At 49.6% G+C, this 20,681-nt stretch overlaps 1 protein-coding gene across 1 annotated transcript in view; it reads right to left on the bottom strand.

Annotated features, from left to right (window-relative positions):
• The window catches only part of cplane1 (ciliogenesis and planar polarity effector 1), a 341,103-nt gene that overhangs the window by 191,692 nt on the left and 128,730 nt on the right, over positions 1-20,681 (bottom strand). Inside the window, exons 25-29 of the mRNA XM_086002590.1 lie at positions 19,172-19,493; positions 8,863-9,799; positions 4,828-4,976; positions 2,459-2,601; positions 1,041-1,174 (exon numbers count right to left, since the gene is read on the bottom strand). Of these exons, the coding sequence (XP_085858716.1) occupies positions 1,041-1,174; positions 2,459-2,601; positions 4,828-4,976; positions 8,863-9,799; positions 19,172-19,493 (1,685 nt within the window). The remainder of the gene's footprint in view (positions 1-1,040; positions 1,175-2,458; positions 2,602-4,827; positions 4,977-8,862; positions 9,800-19,171; positions 19,494-20,681) is intronic.

Raw genomic sequence — 20,681 nt, 5'->3', positions numbered from 1 at the left:
TCGGGGTACAGTTCCCCTATACAAATGTCGGGGTACAGTTCCCCTATACAAATGTCGGGGTACAGTTCCCCAATACAAATGTCGGGGTACAGTTCCCCAATACAAATGTTGGGGTACAGTTCTCCAATACAAACGTCGGGGTACAGTTCCCCTATATAAATGTTGGGGTACAGTTCCCCAATACAAACGTCGGGGTACAGTTCTCCAATACAAACGTCGGGGTACAGTTCCCCTATATAAATGTTGGGGTACAGTTCCCCTATATAAATGTTGGGGTACAGTTCCCCTATATAAATGTTGGGGTACAGTTCCCCTATATAAATGTTGGGGTACAGTTCCCCTATACAAATGCCGGGGTACAATTCCCCTATATAAATGTTGGGGTACAGTTCCCCAATACAAACGTCGGGGTACAGTTCCCCTATATAAATGTTGGGGTACAGTTCCCCAATACAAACGTCGGGGTACAGTTCCCCTATATAAATGTTGGGGTACAGTTCCCCTATATAAATGTTGGGGTACAGTTCCCCTATATAAATGTTGGGGTACAGTTCTCCAATACAAACGTCGGGGTACAGTTCCCCTATATAAATGTTGGGGTACAGTTCTCCAATACAAATGTCGGGGTACAGTTCCCCTATATAAATGTTGGGGTACAGTTCCCCAATACAAATGTCGGGGTACAGTTCCCCTATATAAATGTTGGGGTACAGTTCCCCAATACAAATGTCGGGGTACAGTTCCCCAATACAAATGTCGGGGTACAGTTCCCCTATACAATGCTCAGATTTCATTGGGTAAAATATTATTACAGAAACTGTTCCATACTTTAATGTCATGGCGACAGACGCCACCATGGGGACCAATCAGCAGTGGCGTTCTGCAGATAGTGGAACTCACCACTGAGAATGGGGGCGGCGAGATGGATATAAACCTGAAATATTCTCCGCTTTGCTCTCCCCATCCACAGCCTGCTAGACCCAGGCTGGGGCTCTGCACCCCCACAGCATAGAGTCTAGGCACCTTACGCTCACCATTACCTTGTCTCTGATCCTTGCTCTGGGCTTGGGCTTGATGCTGATTGATATACAGGGGCTGATAGGCGTGCACGGTCTTGGCTCAGCACCTTCCTCTTCCTCGTACACACCCACACTGAGCTCTCCATCTTCATTACCTACACAAGCACAAAGACCTTGAGTTAGTGCATGTTGGGGCAACAATGAGAAGTTCCTTATGTGCACTGCTGACACCCAGTTCGGCCTCTTCGCTACCAGTCTCGATCCCCGACCACCGCTGTCAGACTGCCTCACAAAATGTCACAAGAGGTAAAAGGGAAGAAAGACTTGCATTTAGTACCTTCACCACACGGACTGCAGCGGTTCAAGAAGGCGGCTCACCACCACCTTCTCGAGGGCAATTAGGGATGGGCAATAAATGCTGGCCTTGCCAGCGACGCCCACATCCCATAAACGAATAAATATAAAATTATACAGCGCCTTTCACGACCACCGGACGTCTCAAACGCTTTACAGCCAATGAAGTACTTTTTGAAGTGTAGTCACTGTTGTAATGTGGGAAACGCAGCAGCCAATATGCGCACAGCAAGGTCCCACAAACAGCAATGTGAGAATGACCAGATAATCTGTTTTTTTGTTATGTTGGTTGAGGGATAAATATTGGCCAGGACACCGGGGATAACACCCCTGCTCTTCTTCAAAATAGTGTCACGGGATCTTTTACGTCCACCTGAGAGAGCAGACGGGGCCTCAGTTTAACGTCTCATCTGAAAGACGGCATTTCCGACAGTGCAGCGCTCCCTCAGCACACCACTGGAGTGTCAGCCTGGATTTTCGTGCTCAAGTCCCTAGAGTGGGACTTGAACCCACAACCTTCTGACTCAAGAGGCGAGAGTGCTGCCCACTGAGACACAGCTGACACAACAACTGTAACTGTTTACGTGAAAAGTGCCCGTATCCTAACTCGCTCCAAGTCTCGTTCACCCATCACCAATGTTTCCCCTAATATTAAATTCGGGTGCGTGGTCCCTTTAACAGGCTGCACGATCCATTCAAAATTTCATGCATGCACGAAATTTCACATTGTAAAAGCCGGTTCTGGGCAGCACGGGACCGGCAGACAGCTGCACGACCACGCGGCTTACCTTCACACTGGCTCCCCTTCCAACAATGCCTCATTTTAAAATCCTCATCCTTGTTTTCAAATCCCTTCATGGCCTCGCCCCTCCCTATCTCTGTAACCTCCTCTAGCCCTACAAGCCTTCGAGATCTCCACGTTCTTCCAATTCTAGCCTTTTGCGCATCCCCAATTTTAATCGCTCCACCATTGGCGGCCGTGCCTTCAGCTGCCTGGGCTCTAAGCTCTGGGGTTCAAGGGTTGAAGGGAGCTCCCTCACACTCTCTCACTGGGCTCACAGTATCTCACACTCACACATACACACCCTGTTCCTGAGGGGAGAATCCCAGGCTATCTGCCGAGTCCTCTTCATCAGTTCTGCTGTCAGAGTCTGATGTCAGTTCCTGTGGACAGTAGTGATTGGCGTGACTGAGGTCCTGCTTCTGAAGATCTTCTGCATCATCTGACCTGTCAGTGACATAACACAGGTTAAAATAACATGGCCCATTGGGTGAAACCACTCCCAGTGTGGTACTGAGCAATACACCCAGGAAGGTACCAGCTTCTATACCCAGTCTGTGCCAGGTTAACTGGCCCGAGCTGGAACAGCAACTGAGATGCTGCAGGTGAACTCAGTGCACATGGGTTAGAGAGCACGAGACAACAGCTACACCAATCACAGTGTGAGGAAACAACAGATGCACCAATCACAGTGTGAGGAAACAACAGATGCACCAATCACAGTGCGGGGAAACAACAGATGCACCAATCACAGTGCGGGGAAACAACAGATGCACCAATCACAGTGCGGGGAAACAACAGATGCACCAATCACAGTGCGGGGAAACAACAGATGCACCAATCACAGTGGGGGGAAACAACAGATGCACCAATCACAGTGTGAGGAAACAACAGATGCACCAATCACAGTGCGAGGAAACAACAGATGCACCAATCACAGTGTGAGGAAACAACAGATGCACCAATCACAGTGTGAGGAAACAACAGATGCACCAATCACAGTGCGGGGAAACAACAGATGCACCAATCACAGTGCGGGGAAACAACAGATGCACCAATCACAGTGCGGGGAAACAACAGATGCACCAATCACAGTGGGGGGAAACAACAGATGCACCAATCACAGTGTGAGGAAACAACAGATGCACCAATCACAGTGCGAGGAAACAACAGATGCACCAATCACAGTGCGGGGAAACAACAGATGCACCAATCACAGTGCGGGGAAACAACAGATGCACCAATCACAGTGTGAGGAAACAACAGATGCACCAATCACAGTGCGAGGAAACAACAGATGCACCAATCACAGTGTGGGGAAACAACAGATGCACCAATCACAGTGCGGGGAAACAACAGATGCACCAATCACAGTGTGAGGAAACAACAGATGCACCAATCACAGTGCGGGGAAACAACAGATGCACCAATCACAGTGCGGGGAAACAACAGATGCACCAATCACAGTGTGAGGAAACAACAGATGCACCAATCACAGTGTGAGGAAACAACAGATGCACCAATCACAGTGTGAGGAAACAACAGATGCACCAATCACAGTGTGAGGAAACAACAGATGCACCAATCACAGTGTGAGGAAACAACAGATGCACCAATCACAGTGTGAGGAAACAACAGATGCACCAATCACAGTGTGAGGAAACAACAGATGCACCAATCACAGTGCGGGGAAACAACAGATGCACCAATCACAGTGTGAGGAAACAACAGATGCACCAATCACAGTGTGAGGAAACAACAGATGCACCAATCACAGTGCGGGGAAACAACAGATGCACCAATCACAGTGCGGGGAAACAACAGATGCACCAATCACAGTGCGGGGAAACAACAGATGCACCAATCACAGTGTGGGGAAACAACAGATGCACCAATCAGCCAGATTTCCCATTACGTATCAGATTTGTAAGCCTGTTCTTTTGGTAATGGTGACTTACAGCGCAGAACCCCCGCCCGAGACTTATAAAACTAACAGGCTCAAGGGGAAGGCCCAGCGCCACCTGCTCAGGGCCTGTGCCAGAACATGGATCTGCTTTGGGTTAGAGCAAGGAGCCCATTGCTCTCTGAACTGGTGTAACGTTCACTGTGCCAGGACCCGGGTGGGTTTGGGAATCCCATTACAGTGTTCAGTCAGCTTCCATTCGCATTGCCGCGTGTTCCCTGTGCCCTTGGTTAAGCTGGGGAATGTTTGAGTTTAGCGTCAGCTACTCAGTCAAATGGTAGCGCACTCTGCGAGTACAAAGCGTCACACGTGATCGGGTTATTGACCTTTCCCCCAGGGCCTGTTAACCTGATAACAGGATTGGCCTGTCCCGCCCTTTGAATCTTTTAATACGGAAGCTTTTATCCCTCAGAAGGACATCAATGTAAGAACTATTAACAGGTTTAAACGGGACAAGCCTCAAGGAACTCTATCTCCACCATCTCTCCAATACAGATGGCTCCAAGTTCCTCCATGTTACACTTATCCCACAAGTTATGTCACATGACTGCCCGTGGGATAGATGTAAAGCATGGAGGGCTCTCTAACCATGGACTCAATCAGCACAGCCCTCAAGGGTTCATGGCCCTCAACCTTTCTTCTGGAAGGTTCATCGGACTCTCCTTAAGCTCAGTAGTTCTGCCATGTACATGATAATCTTCCAGACTTACTGTGAGAAAGGCTCAACATGTCCTTCAATATCAGCCTCCAACCCCAAAGGGCCAGGGTAGCCTGTGTCCACACTGCTCTCCATGTCCAACTTCAGCCTGGGCTGCTCGGGCTGGTACACAGGGGCCACAGTGAGCGGCCTCTCAGAATCCTGCAAACAAGACATTACAATCATTAAGGAAAGCAGCAGCTCCAAATGAACATCACAAGGCTCCCATTATCACCCCCTGTCCTGAGAATTCTAAAACTGACAGGCTCAAGGGAAGGACGCGGCCCCCTGCTCAGGGTGGCCAGTGATAGGCAACAGACGCTAGCCTTGCCCACATCCTCAGAACAAATGCAACCTGCAGTGACAGCAGGGCATGGCGATAGACTGCTGGGCCTCGGCAGCCCCGCAGATCCACAGGCTACTGAGCTGAAGGGTCTGTGTCTAAAGAAAGAATGAGTGGAAGGAGAGAAACAAAGGGGTAGAAATAGTCAGAATCACACCGAGGGGAGGGAATAGTTAGAGAATAGGGAAGAGCATGAATGGGAGGGGAGCGAGAGTGGGAAGGGGAGGGGAGCGAGAGCGGGGAGGGGAGGGGAGCGAGAGTTACAGCGGGAAGGGGAGGGGAGGGAGAGCAGGAAGGGAAGGGGAGGGGAGCGAGAGTTACAGCGGGAAGGGGAGGGGAGCGAGAGCGGGAAGGGGAGGGAGAGTTACAGCGGGAAGGGGAGGGGAGGGAGAGCGGGGAGGGGAGGGAGAGCGAGAGCGGGAGGGGAGGGGAGGGAGAGTTACTGCGGGAAGGGGAGGGGAGCGAAAGCGGGAAGGGGAGGGGAGCGAGAGTTACAGCGGGAAGGGGAGGGAAGCGAGGGCGGGAAGGGAAGGGGAGGGAGAGCGGGAAGGGAAGCGAGAGCGGGATGGGGAAGGGAGGGAAAGCGGGAAGGGAAGGGGAGCGAGAGCGGGAAGGGGAGGGGAAGGGGAGGGGAGGGAGCGCGGGAAGGGATTCCTGGAGTGTATACGGGATGGTTTCCTGGACCAATATGTCGAGGAACCAACCAGAGATCAGGCCATCTTAGACTGGGTATTATGCAATGAGAAAGGATTAATTAGCAATCTTGTTGTGCGAGGCCCCTCGGGGAGGAGCGATCATAATATGATAGAATTCTTCATTAAGATGGAGAGTGAAGTAGTTGACTCAGAGACTAAGGTCCTGAATTTAAATAAAGGGAACTATGATGGTATGAGATGCAAGTTGGGTAGGATTGATTGGGGAACGTTACTTAAAGGGTTGACGGTGGATAGACAATGGCAAACATTCAAAGATCGCATGGATGAACTACAGAATTTGTTCATCCCAGTTTGGCATAAAAATAAATCAACAAAGGTGACTCAACCGTGGCTAACAAGGGAAATTAGGGATAACATAAGATCCAAAGAGAGGACATATAAATTGGCCAAAAAAAGCAGCAAACCTGAGGATTGGGAGCAGTTTAGGATTGAGCAAAGGAGGACAAAGGGATTAATTAAGAGGGGGAAAATAGATTATGAAAGTAAGCTTTCAGGGAACATAAAAACTGACTGTAAAAGCTTTTATAGATATGTGAAGAGAAAAAGATTGGTGAAGTCAAGCGTAGGTCCCTTACAGTCAGAATCAGGGGAATTTATAATGGGGAACAAAGAAATGGCAGACCAATTAAATACATATTTTGGTTCTGTCTTCACAAAGGAGTACACAAATAACCTCCCAGAGATGTCGGGGAACATAGTGTCTAATGAGAGGGAGGAACTGAAAGAAATCAGTATTTGTAGGGAAATGGTGTTGGGGAAGTTGACGGGATTGAAGGCCGATAAATCCCCAGGGCCTGATAATCTACATCCTAGGGTACTTAAGGAAGTGGCCCTGGAGATAGCAGATGCATTGCTGGTCATCTTCCAGAACTCGATAGACTCTGGAACAGTACCCATGGAATGGAGGGTAGCTAATGTTACCCCACTATTCAAAAAAGGTGGTAGAGAAAAAGCAGGGAATTATAGACCAGTAAGCCTGACATCGGTAGTGGGGAAAATGCTAGAGTCCATTATAAAAGATGTAATAGCAGAGCACTTGGAAAGCAGTGACAGGATCGGACAAAGTCAAAAGGTAAATCGTGCTTGACTAATCTACTGGAATTTTTTGAGGATGTAACTGGTAAAATAGATAAGGGAGAACCAGTCGATGTGGTGTATTTGGACTTTCAGAAGGCTTTCGATAAGGTCCCGCATAAGAGATTAGCGTTCAAAATTAAGGCACATGGGATTGGGGGCAAGGTATTGACTTGGATAGAGAACTGGTTGGCAGATAGAAAGCAAAGAGTTGGAATAAACGGGTCGTTTTCCGAGTGGCAGGCAGTGACTAGTGGGGTACCGCAAGGATTGGTCCTAGGACCCCAGCTGTTCACAATATATATTAATGATCTGGACGAGGGAATTGGATGTAATATCTCCAAATTTGCAGACGACACAAAGCTGGGTGGGAGGGTGTGCTGTGAGGAGGATGTCGTGAAACTCCAGTACGATTTGGACAGGTTGGGTGATTGGGCAGAAACATGGCAAATGTACTATAATGTGGATAAATGTGAGGTTATCCACTTTGGTGGCAAAAACAGGAAGGCAGATTATTATTTGAATGGCAATAGATTGGGAGAAGGGGAAGTGCAAAGAGACCTGCGTGTTCTTGTGCACCAGTCGCTGAAGGTAAGCATGCAGGTGCAGCAGGCGGTTAAGAAGGCAAATGGTATGTTGGCCTTCGTAGCGAGAGGGTTTGAGTACAGGAAAAAGGATGTCTTGCTGCAGTTGTACAGGGCCTTGGTGAGACCGCACCTTGAGTATTGTGTGCAGTTTTGGTCGCCTTACCTGAGGAAGGACGTTCTTGCCATGGAAGAAGTGCAGCGAAGATTCACCAGGCTGATACCTGGGATGGCAGGAATGACGTATGAGGAGAGATTGTGTCGATTGGGCTTATACTCGCTGGAGTTTAGAAGATTGAGAGGGGATCTCATCGAAACCTATAAAATTCTGTCAGGCCTGGACAGACTAGATGCAGGAAGGATGTTCCCGATGGCCGGGGAGTCCAGAACCAGGGGTCATAGTCTAAGGATAAGGGGTAAGCCATTTAGGACTGAGATGAGGAGGAATTTCTTCACCCAGAGAGTGGTGAACCTGTGGAATTCTCTGCCACAGAGGGCGGTGGAGGCCAGTTCATTAAATATATTCAAGAAGGAGTTGGATATATTTCTTAAGGCTAAAGGGATCAAGGGATATGGAGAGAAGGCAGGGACAGGGTACTGAGTTTGGATGATCAGCCATGATCTCATTGAATGGCGGAGCAGGCTCGAGGGGCCGAATGGCCTACTCCTGCTCCTATCGTCTATGTTTTTATGGAAGGGGAGGGGAGGGAGAGCGGGAAGGGGAGGGGAGCGAGAGTGGGAAGGGGAGGGGAGCAGGAAGGGGAGCGGGACGAGAGCAAGAAGGGGAGGGGAGCGGGAAGGGTGGGGAGCGGGAAGGGGAGGGGAGCGGGAAGGGTGGGGAGCGGGAAGGGGAGGGGGAGGGGAGAAGGAAGGGGAGCGGGACGAGAGCAGGAAGGGGAGGGGAGCGGGAAGGGTGGGGAGCGGGAAGGGGAGGGGAGCGGGAAGGGTGGGGAGCGGGAAGGGGAGGGGAGCGGGACGAGAGCAGGAAGGGGAGGGGAGCGGGTGGCGAGCGAGAGCGAGGATGGGAGGGGAGCACCCAGAGTGCTGCCAAGCCCCGCAGGCCAGAAGATGCCAGGTTGTCTGCCGAATTTCTGTTGGCCTGACCCAGTGGCCAGTGTTCCTGATCATTATCCACAGACACCAACTCCTGTCTGGACATCAGGAGAAGGACAATGATGCCCCCGTGGGTAACATTCCACCTGATACTCGGCGTCTAAGCTCACACAGGAAGGAAGTTCACCTGGGTGGATGTTTGGAACCCACCCCAGCGAGAACCAGTGCTTCAGGAGATTAGGGAGAAATCTGGAGGGGTAAGCCGTACTGTAACGTACCCTGTAGTTGCATTTATCCGGTGTCTCGGCCCCCCGGCCCCTGTCCAGCAGCCACAGCGAGCGGAGGATGGCAGGCACTGAAGTCTTGACCCGTATGGCAGTGCTGTAGTCTGTTAATTTCTCCACTTTATGGGGGCCACAGAGCAGCCTCCGTTCGGACCATCGGATCATCCACTCCAGGAGTTTGGCTGTTCCCTGGTACCTGGCTTCCAGCTCAGGGGCGAGGTCCTCCCCCGACAGAGCCAGTGCTGACGGGCAGGGGCCGCGGTCTGCCCTCGCGGGCCACTCGGTGGAGCGGGTAGGCAGAGCGCTGGGTGCAGCCGCCCAGTGCTGGGCCACATTTAACGGACTGGGCAAAGAGTGCCGCTTTAACCCAAACAGGCCTCTGCCCCTCGCCCTCCCCCGAGTGCCCACAGCAGGAAAATAGCTGTGGATATTGTGCTCAGTTGGCGGCACCTCGGAGCGGCTGGTGGACTGGAACGTCCCTGGAGCGGGTGAGGAGACTGGGGGGTTCGTCCTTTCCCCAGAGCCCGGATACTCGTTCCGATGCGGCTTGGACGTGACGCGAGAACAGCTTTTTGCTCCGATGAGCCCCCCGGCAGCTCTCGTCCTGCTTTGCCGCCGCTTTAGAGTGGTGTGAACATGGAACGACAGCGAGTTCAGCTCCTGTTCCTTCAGGTAGCCCGAGCAGCTGGTCAGCAGTGGGACGGCAGGGCCCTCATTCACTATCTGGTCTCTCTCCAACAGGTAGCTCAGGAACAGCTCCAGGAACTTCACATACTCCTCGTCGTCGCGCTCAAACTCCCAGGAGCCAACCACGGGCAGGCGTGGCGCCTCGACCTCTGACCCTCCATCCTTTCCTTGCTCTGCGGCTTTCCTACAGTCTGGGCCATCGTCCCTGCTTGCTGAGGTCCTGTGGGGTCTGGACTGTGTGTCCCTGCGAATACAGAATAAAGCTCCTGCTGCACGCGGTTACACATTTTTTGAGCATAGAATGATACAGCACAGGAGGAGGTGATTCAACCCATCATGCCTGTGCTTGCTCTTTGATAATTCTCCCCACCACCGGCGTTAGACTGACTGGTCTGTAGCTGGCAGTTTTATCCTTCTCCCCTTTTTTAAACAGGGGTGTAACATTTGCCGTCCTCCAGACCTCTGGCACCACCCCAATTGTGGCCAGACCCTCCACAATCTCCACCCTCACTTCCCTCAGCAGCCTCGGATGCATCCCATCCAGAGTGACCTTTTCACTTTGAGGACTGCAAAGCTTTTAAGTACCTCCCCTTTATTTTTATCCTATCCAATTTCTCTGCCGCCTCCTCCTTTACTGCTACGTTGGCAGCATCCTCTTCTCCAGTGATGACAGATGCAAAGTACACATTTAGTACCTCAGCCACGCCCTCTGCCTCCATAAGATCTCCTTTTTGGTCCCTAATCGGCCCCACCCTTCCCTTGACTACCCTTTAACTATTGACATGTTTCTAAAAAAAGATTTTTGGGCCCCTTTTATGTTAGCCACTAAACTATTCTCGTACTCTCTCTTTGCCCCTCTTATTCCCTTTTTTAGATCTCTATACTTTCTATATTCAGATTAGTTCTCTACTGTATTATTAACCTTACAATTCTCATAAGCCTCCTTTTTCTGTCTCATTTTAACCTCTATATCTTTAGTCATCCAGCTCTAGCTTTGGATACCCTTCCTGTCCCCCCTCATGGGAATGTGTCTACGATGTACCCGAACCATCTCCTCTTTAAAGGTCTCCCATTATTCATTTACTGTTTTGCCTACCAATTTTTGATTACAATCCACCTGATTCCAATTCCAATCCCTTTTCAGCTCAATGAAGTTAGCCCTCCTCAGGTTAAGTATTTTTACACTTGATTGTTTCTTGTCCTTTTCCATAACTATTCTGAAGCTGATGATATTATGATCACTGTTCCCCAAATGCTCTCCCACATAAATATGCTCCACTTGCCCCACTTCATTCCCCAGAACTAGATCCAGCATTGTTTCCTTCCTCGTTGGGCTAAAAATACACTGATCAAGAAAGTACTGTTACATATTTCAGGAATTCCTCCACCTCTTTGCGCTTTAATCCGGCCAATTACCGCCCCATCAGTCTACTCTCAATCATCAGCAAAGTGACGGAAGGTGTCGTCGACAGTGCTATCAAGCGGCACTTACTCACCAATAACCTGCTCACTGATGCCCAGTTTGGGTTCCCGACCTCACTACAGCCTTGGTCCAAACATGGACAATAGAGCTGAATTCCAGAGGTGAGGTGAGAGTGCAAATTTGCTCCCCTATCTCCTTCCCACTATTTGGTGGGCTATAGTATACACCCAGCAGCGTAATAGCTCCTCTATTGTTCCTTAATTAAGAACATAAGAACGCAAGAATTAGGAGCAGGAGTAGGCCATATGGCCCTTCGAGCCTGCTCCGCCATTCAATAAGATCATGACTGATCTTCGACCTCAACTCCACTTTCCTGCCTGATCCCCAAATCCCTTGATTCCCTGAGAGTCCAAAAATCTATTGATCTCAGCCTTGAATATACTCAATGACTGAGCATTCACAGCCCTCTAGAGAATTCCAAAGAATTCTAACCAAATTGACTCTGTCTTTGACCCCAAAACTACATCATCCCTCTCTGGTGTTATAAATCGTTTATTTGATCAATCCTGCTACCCCCTCCTTTTGTTCCTTCCCTATCTTTCCTGTACTGTGTAGCCAGGATTTCCTAATCCCACCCTCGTTGAACCAGATCTCTGTTATTGGCACTATATTACAGTCACAGCATAATAAGCTTCAAGATGAAGATTGAGAAGACAAAGACCAAAGTAATAAATTGGAACAAAGCTGATTTTAAGGGGATGAGAATGGAACTAGGGAAAATAAACTGGAAAAATTTGCTGACATATAGACAAGCAGTGGGAATCATTTAAAACGATGACCAAGAGAGTCCAGGAGAAATATAACCCACTAAAAAGCAAGAACAAACTTGCCAGTAACGACACACATTGGAAGAAATAGGGGCAAAATTGAAACTAAAGAAAAAGGCAGACGCTAAGTGGGAGGGAGAGAAAGTGATGGGAAGGAGTTGAGGTCAAAGATCAGCCATGAATGGCGAAGCAGGCTCGAGGTGCCCGTACGACCTACTCCTGCTCCTACTGCTTATGTTTATAGTCAAATGTGGCGATGTGCGCCTGCAGCTCACCAACCTTGTTTACCATGCTACGTGCATTTCAGCATATGCACTCCAAACCCATCTTAGACTGCCCTGCATTTGCCCCATGTCTGATCGCTCCCGTTTCTGAACTATTCTTTACTCTAGTGCTATTTGCCTCACCCAGTCCTCTGTGCACCTTGTTTCTCCTCTCTAATGTTTCATCCTGGTTCCCACCACCCTGTCAAATTAGTTTAAACCCTCCCCACAGCAGTCGTTAACAGAGCTGGAACTAATGTCCTCGCGGGAAGGTTAAGGTGCAACCCGTCCACCTTAAACAGGTCCCTCCTGCCCCAGAACTGGTCCCAGTGCCCTAGGAATCTGAAGCCTTCCCTCCTGCACCACTTCTCCAGCTACGCGTTAATCTGTTTTATCCTAGACTTAGGTAGCAGTGGGGAAATTAAAAACCAGAGCGTGTCAGGAAGGGGCAGAAGGTATGGAGTAAAAGGTAAAGTAATAAAAAGGGCAAAAGCAGGAACTAAGTGTCACAAAACATCTTTGAAAGTTCTCTATCTGAATGCACGTAGCATTCGTAACAAAATAGACGAGTTAATGGCACAAATAACTACATATGGGTATGATCTTGTGGCCATTACAGAAACATGGCTGCAGGGTGACAATGCCTGGGAATTAAACATACCAGGTTATTTAACGATCAGGAAGGACAGGCAGGAAGGAAGGGGAGGTGGGGTGGCTATGTTAATAAAGGAAGAAATCACTGTAATACAGAGAAATGATATTAGGTCAAAAGATCTGGATAATGAAACAGTTTGGGTGGAGGTAAGGAATAATAAGGGAAAAAAACACTAGTGGGCGTAGTCTGTAGGCCTCCGAACAGTGGCAACTCTGTTGGACGGAGTATCAATCAGGAAATAGTTGAGGCTTGTAATAAGGGAACATCTATAATTATGGGGGATTTTAACTATCATATTAATTGGACAAATCAAATTGGGCAGGGCTGCCTTGAGGATGAGTTCATTGAGTGTATTAGGGATGGGTTTCTTGAGCAGTATGTAACTGAACCGACCAGGGGGCAAGCAACCTTGGATCTGGTCCTGTGTAATGAGACAGGATTAATTAAAAATGTCCGAGTAAAGGATCCCCTTGGAATGAGTGACCATAACATGGTTGAATTCCATATTCAATTAGAGGGTGAGAAGGTTGGATCTCAAACAAGCGTGCTAAGCTTGAATAAAGGAGACTATGAAGGTATGAGAGCGGAATTGAGTAGAGTGGATTGGGAAAATAGATTAAAGGGTAAGACGATACATGATCAGTGGTGTACATTTAAGGAGTTATTTTACAACTTCCAAAAAATATATATTCCACTGAGAAGAAAAGGGTGTAAAAGAAAAGACAGCCATCCGTGGCCAAGTAAAGAAATTAAGGATAGTATTCGACTAAAAACAAGGGCATATAAGGTAGCCAAATCTAGTGGGAGGATAGAGGATTGGGAAAACTTTAAAAGACAGCAAAAAATAACAAAGATTGATTAAGAAAGGGAAGATAGATTATGAAAGTAAATTAGCAAAAAATATGAAAACAGATAGTAAGAGTTTTTATAGTTATATAAAAAGAAAAAGGGTGGCTAAAGTAAATGTTGGTCCCTTAGAGGATGAGACCGGGAAATTAATGGTGGGAAATATGGAGATGGCAAAAACACTGAATGAATATTTTACATCAGTCTTTACAGTAGAAGACACTAAGAATATCCCAACACTGGACAAACAAGGGGCTAAAGGGGGGGAGGAGCTAAACACGATCAAAATCACTAAGGAAGTGGTACTCGGTAAAATAATGGGACTCAAGGCGGATAAATCACCTGGACCTGATGGCTTACATCCTAGGGTCTTGAGGGAAGTGGCGGTAGGGATTGTGGATGCATTGGTAATAATTTTCCAAAACTCCCTGGACTCAGCAAAGGTCCCGGCAGACTGGAAAACTGCAAATGTAACACCCTTATTTAAAAAGGGCAGTAGACAGAAGGCTGGAAACTATAGACCGGTTAGCCTAACATCTGTGGTAGGTAAAATTTTGGAGTCCATTATTAAGGAGACAGTAACAGGACATTTGGATAATCATAATTTAATAGGACAAAGTCAGCATGGTTTTATGAAGGGGAAGTCATGTTTGACAAATTTGCTGGAGTTCTTTGAGGAAGTAACGTATAGGGTGGATAAAGGGGAACCAGTGGACGTAGTGTATTTAGACTTCCAAAAGGCATTTGACAAGGTGCCACACAAAAGATTATTGCTTAAGATAAAAAATCACGGGATTGGGGGTAATATTCTGGCATGGATAGAGGATTGGCTATCTAACAGAAGGCAGAGAGTTGGGATAAATGGTTCATTCTCAGACTGGCAATCAGTAACTAGTGGTGTTCCGCAGGGGTCAGTGCTGGGTCCCCAACTCTTTACAATCTATATTAACGATTTGGAGGAGGGGACCGAGTGTAACATATCAAAGTTTGCAGATGATACTAAGATGGGAGGGAAAGTAGTGAGTGAGGAGGACATAAAAAACCTGCAAGGGGACATAGACAGGCTAAGTAAGTGGGCAGAGATTTGGCAGATGGAATACAATACTGGAAAGTGTGAGGTTATGCACTTTGGCAGGAAAAATCGTAGAGCAAGTTATTATCTTAATGGCAAGAAACTGGAAAGTACTGAAGTACAAAGGGATCTGGGGGTCCTGGTGCACGAAACTCAAAAGGTTAGTATGCAGGTGCAGCAAGTGATTAAGAAGGCCAATGGAATGTTGGCTTTCATTGCTAGGGGGATAGAATATAAAAATAGGGAGGTATTGCTTCAGTTGTACAAGGTATTGGTGAGACCGCACCTGGAATACTGCGTACAGTTTTGGTGTCCATACTTAAGAAAGGACATACTTGCTCTCGAGTCAGTACAAAGAAGGTTCACTCGGTTAATCCCGGGGATGAGGGGATGGACATATGAGGAGAGGTTGAGTAGATTGGGACTCTACTCATTGGAGTTCAGAAGAATGAGAGGCGATCTTATTGAAACATATAAGATTGTGAAGGGGTTGGATCGGGTGGATGCGGGGAAGATGTTCCCGATGATGGGTGAAACTAGAACTAGGGGGCATAGTCTTAGAATAAGGGGCTGCTCTTTCAAAACTGAGATGAGGAGGAACTACTTCACTCAGAGGGTGGTAGGTCCATGGAATATGCTGCCCCAAAAAGCTGTAGAAGCTACATCATTACATAAATTTAAAACAGAAATAGACAGTTTCCTAGAAGTAAAGGGAATTAAGGGTTACGGGGAGCGGGCAGGAATTTGGACATGAGTCTAGGTTCGGATCGGTCATGGCCCTGTGGGTAGCGGAGCGGGCCCAGGGGCCGTGTAGCCTGATCCTGCTCCTATTTCGTGTGTCTAATTCTGTTCGATTCAGGAGATGGTTCTGTGATAGTGGATTGGCGGTTAGGATCAGATCAGCCATGATCTTATTGAATGGCGGAGCAGGCTCGAGGGGCCGATTGGCCTACTCCTGCTCCTATTTCTTATGTTCTTACTATTCCTATAATCACTTGCGCGTGGCACTGAGAGTAGTCAGAGATTACTACCTTTGAGATTCTGCTTATTAACTCCCTCCCTAGCTCCTGAAACTCTGACTGCAGGACCTCAACCTTTTTCCTTCCTGTCATTGGTTCCCACATGGACCACGACTTCTGGCTGTTCTGCTTCCCCACTCAAAATGTTCTGCACCCTCTCAGTGATTACCCTGGCACCAGGAAGGCAACACACCATGTGGGACTCACGTCAGCGGTTGCCGAAACGCCTGTCTATCCCCCTGACTATTGAATTCCCTATGATCACTGCATTTCTACACTTTGCTGTGCCCCCCCGTGCAGTTATTTGCCCCACAGTGCCGTGGATGGGCTCCAGACTGCACTCCCCCAAGGTGTCGGCACCCTCACTGGTATTCAGCACTGAAAACTGGTTTGAGAGTGCCAAACTCCCGGAGGATTCCTGCCTCTTCCTACCCTGCCGGATGCCCATCCACTTACGCTCCTCCTGAACTCTCTGTAGCTGCGGGGTGATCACCTTGTAAAATGTGCGCTCCAGGAAATTCTCAGCCTCCTGTACGCCCTGCAGCTGTTTGAGCAATGGAGGCACTTCCTGCACACGTGGTTATCCAGGACTAATGAAGCGTCCTGGAGTTCCAAGGCATAATGGCATCATTTTGCTTAAAACGTCTATCTACTTACGATATAGATATAGATATCTCTTCTGTTATGTTTTTAGCTTCGTATCCCCCTTACTCCTATTTATTATTTCATTATGTATATCAGATTTTTTTTTAATGCAATTTGGATCTCTTTAATGTTGGTATCCTCTACTTAGTTAATTTTATCCCTTTAGATCTAATTAATTACTGATTTACATATTTACAGTTGGCCTTCCATCGCTCCCAGACTGCTGGGTGACAGTGCTCCCCTCTGAGGGGACTCTCCCCTTCCTCTGTCATACTTGGACTGGATACAAGGAGCAGCTCATTGGCTGCTGACCCTCTCACGTCTAGTAGGTGACCTCTCTCTCTAATCGCCCGTCTGCGGAGACACTGCTTTGTGCTCCTCTCTTCAATCCCACACACACACACACTTCGTCCCCTCAACATTCGCACTGCTGAAATCAAGGCTCTGGGCACCGCCACTCCTTCTTACCCTGTGCTCAAACCTGTGGAACTCCTCAACCTGCCACACTTTCCCTTCGCCCAACAGACCATCAAACCCAAGCTAATGCCCCCTCAACAGGAGATTTATCTCCTCCCTTTTATCCTTTCTAACCCTGCTGCTGCCTTGAATTTTGGGCCTTGCTCCCTCAGCTCGGGTTCTCAATTAGAAACTAATTGTAGAAAAAATACCAACTGGAAAAACACACAAGAGGACACAAAATTCAACACCTGGTTTCTAATTTCACATTTAACTTGCCCCGTCCCATCTCCTCCATACACAATTCCAGTCCCATCCCCCCAATATCCCACCTACCCACCTTCTCCCCATCCCCCCAATATCCCACCTACCCACCTTCTCCCCATATCCCCCAACCCACCTTCTCCCCCTATCCCTCAACCCCACCTACCCACCTTCTCCCCATCCCCCCAATATCCCACCTACCCACCTTCTCCCCATATCCCCCAACCCACCTTCTCCCCCTATCCCTCAACCCCACCTACCCACCTTCTCCCCATCCCCCCAATATCCCACCTACCCACCTTCTCCCCATATCCCCCAACCCACCTTCTCCCCATATCCCTCAACCCCACCTACCCACCTTCTCCCCCTATCCCTCAACCCCACCTACACACCTTCTCCCCATATCCCTCAACCCCACCTACACACCTTCTCCCCATATCCCTCAACCCCACCTACCCACCTTCTCCCCATATCCCTCAACCCCACCTACCCACCTTCTCCCCATATCCCCCAACCCACCTTCTCCCCCTAGCCCTCAACCCCACCTACACACCTTCTCCCCATATCCCTCAACCCCACCTACCCACCTTCTCCCCCTATCCCTCAACCCCACCTACCCACCTTCTCCCCATATCCCTCAACCCCACCTACCCACCTTTTCCCCATATCCCTCAACCCCACCTACCCACCTTCTCCCCATATCCCTCAACCCCACCTACACACCTTCTCCCCATATCCCTGAACCCCACCTACCCACCTTCTCCCCATATCCCTGAACCCCACCTACCCACCTTCTCCCCATATCCCTCAACCCCACCTACCCACCTTCTCCCCATATCCCTCAACCCCACCTACCCACCTTCTCCCCATATCCCTGAACCCCACCTACACACCTTCTCCCCATATCCCTCAACCCCACCTACCCACCTTCTCCCCATATCCCTCAACCCCACCTACCCACCTTCTCCCCATATCCCTCAACCCCACCTACCCACCTTCTCCCCATATCCCTGAACCCCACCTACCCACCTTCTCCCCATATCCCTCAACCCCACCTACCCACCTTCTCCCCATATCCCTCAACCCCACCTACCCACCTTCTCCCCATATCCCTGAACCCCACCTACCCACCTTCTCCCCATATCCCTCAACCCCACCTACCCACCTTCTCCCCCTATCCCCCAACACCCCTTCTCCCCATATCGCTCAACCCCACCTACCCACCTTCTCCCCATATCCCTGAACCCCACCTACCCACCTTCTCCCCATATCCCTCAACCCCACCTACCCACCTTCTCCCCCTATCCCCCAACACCCCTTCTCCCCATATCGCTCAACCCCACCTCCCCACCTTCTCCCCATATCCCTCAACCCCACCTACCCACCTTCTCCCCATATCCCTCAACCCCACCTACCCACCTTCTCCCCATATCCCTCAACCCCACCTACCCACCTTCTCCCCATATCCCTCAACCCCACCTACCCACCTTCTCCCCATATCCCTCAACCCCACCTACCCACCTGCTCCCCCTATCCCTCAACCCCACCTACCCACCTTCTCCCCCTATCCCTCAACCCCACCTACCCACCTTCTCCCCATATCCAACCCCACCTACCCACCTTCTCCCCATATCCCTCAACCCCACCTACCCACCTTCTCCCCCTATCCCCCAACCCCCCTTCTCCCCATATCCCTCAACCCCACCTACCCACCTTCTCCCCATATCCCTCAACCCCACCTACCCACCTTCTCCCCATATCCCTCAACCCCACCTACCCACCTTCTCCCCCTATCCCTCAACCCCACCTACCCACCTTCTCCCCATATCCAACCCCACCTACCCACCTTCTCCCCCTATCCCTCAACCCCACCTACCCACCTTCTCCCCATATCCAACCTCACCTACCCACCTTCTCCCCCTATCCCCCAACCCCCCTTCTCCCCATATCCCCCAACCCCACCTACTTACCTTCTCCCCATATCCCTCAATCATCTCTCTCCAGAAACCTTCCCTGGTAATTTATTCCACAATTCGATTATCCTTTGGGTACAAAGTTTTCCCTGACTTCCCTTCTTACTCCAGAATTCATATCTGTTAACTGGGATCCCCACCTTCTCCCAATTAACCTGGCCCACACGTGCTACCTGTGACCGGTGCCCGCCTGCTGCTGGGTTTTGTCCTGCCATTCACTCAGATCCTGCAACGGCTGCGACATATTGTCTGTCGTGTCCTCATCACTCTGGTCCTGGGCTCTTCTGGTGTCTGTCAAAGTGCTTCTGCTCAGACTTGTCCCCAAGGAGAACCGATCGTACGTCTGGTCCTGTTGCTCCCGTAAACCCTCTTCAGCTCGTTCCCATATGTGCTGTTCAGTGGGACCAATGTTCTGCACTGTCCGCTTCAGCGTTTTCATCCTCTGTCTGTACAGCTCGTGCAGCACGACCGACATCATCTCCTCTCCATCAGGGTCTGAGAAATAAGGTAGAGGCTTCAGGATTCACCAAGACCGCCTATTTCCACCTCTGTAACATCACCCCACTCCGTCCCTGCTTCAGCTCATCTGCTGCTGAAACCCTCATCCATCTCTTCGTTACCTCTGGCCTTGACTATTCCAACACACTCCTGGCTGGTCTCCCACTTTCTACCGTCCGTAAACTTGAGCTCATCCAAAACTCTGATGCCCGTATCCTAACTCGTACCAAGTTCCGCTCACCCATCACCCCTGTGCTCGCTGACCTACATTGGCTCCCGGACCAACAACGTCTCAATTTAAAAATTCTCAACCATGTGTTCAAATCCCTCCGTGGCCTCACCCCTCCCTATCTCTGTAACCTCTTCCAGCCCTACAAACTTCTCAGATCTCTGCGCTCCTCCAATTATGGCCTCTTGTGCATCCCTGATTTTCATCGTTCCACCATTGACGACCGTGTCGTCAGCTGCCTGGGCCCTAAGTTCTGGAATTCCCTCCCTAAACCTCTCCATCTCGCTACCTGTCTCTTCTTGGGAGCAGCAGCGAGAGCGGACTGACCTGTGAGGGAACAGGCGAAGGAGGAGCGAGTAATAAAACCCGAGGCGCAAGGCCCAGACTGAGCTATTGGGAGCAACAGCGAGAGCAGACCAAAACAGGCAACATTCGAAAGTGACGTCAGAGATTAAAAGTGACGTCGGCACAAAGGAAGGAGCTGATTGGTAAGTAGGACCTGGTGAGTATTTCTACAGTCCAGTCGTTAAAGTAAAAGTAAGGTCTCTAGTTTAGAGTAAGTAGTGTTTAAAGTGAAGTAAGGTCCCTCGTGTATTTAATATTCTTTAATTTAGAGGAAGTAAAGGGAGTAAATTAAGGGGAGGACATGGTAGGGCATCTCGGCAGCATGGGGTGCTCCTCCTGTGCTATGTGGGAAGTCAGGGACACTTTTGGTGTCCAGGGCGAACACATGTGCAGGAAGTGTCTCCAGCTGCAGCTACTCGAAATCCGCGTTTCGGAGCTGGAGCTGCGGCTGGAGTCACTGTGGAGCATCCGCGAGGCTGAGATCTTCATGGATAGCGCGCTTAACGAGGTGGTCACACCGCAGGTAAAGAGTGCACAGGCAGACAGGGAATGGGTGACCGCCAGACAGAGTAAAAGAACTGGGAAGGTAGTGCAGGAGTCCCCTGCATCCA

Source organism: Somniosus microcephalus, chromosome 1 (genome assembly GCF_052327205.1).
Source record: "Somniosus microcephalus isolate GS21.2 chromosome 1, FLI_Smic_1.0, whole genome shotgun sequence".
Lineage (NCBI taxonomy): Eukaryota > Metazoa > Chordata > Chondrichthyes > Squaliformes > Somniosidae > Somniosus > Somniosus microcephalus.
This window is presented reverse-complemented; position numbering and strand designations above follow the sequence as displayed.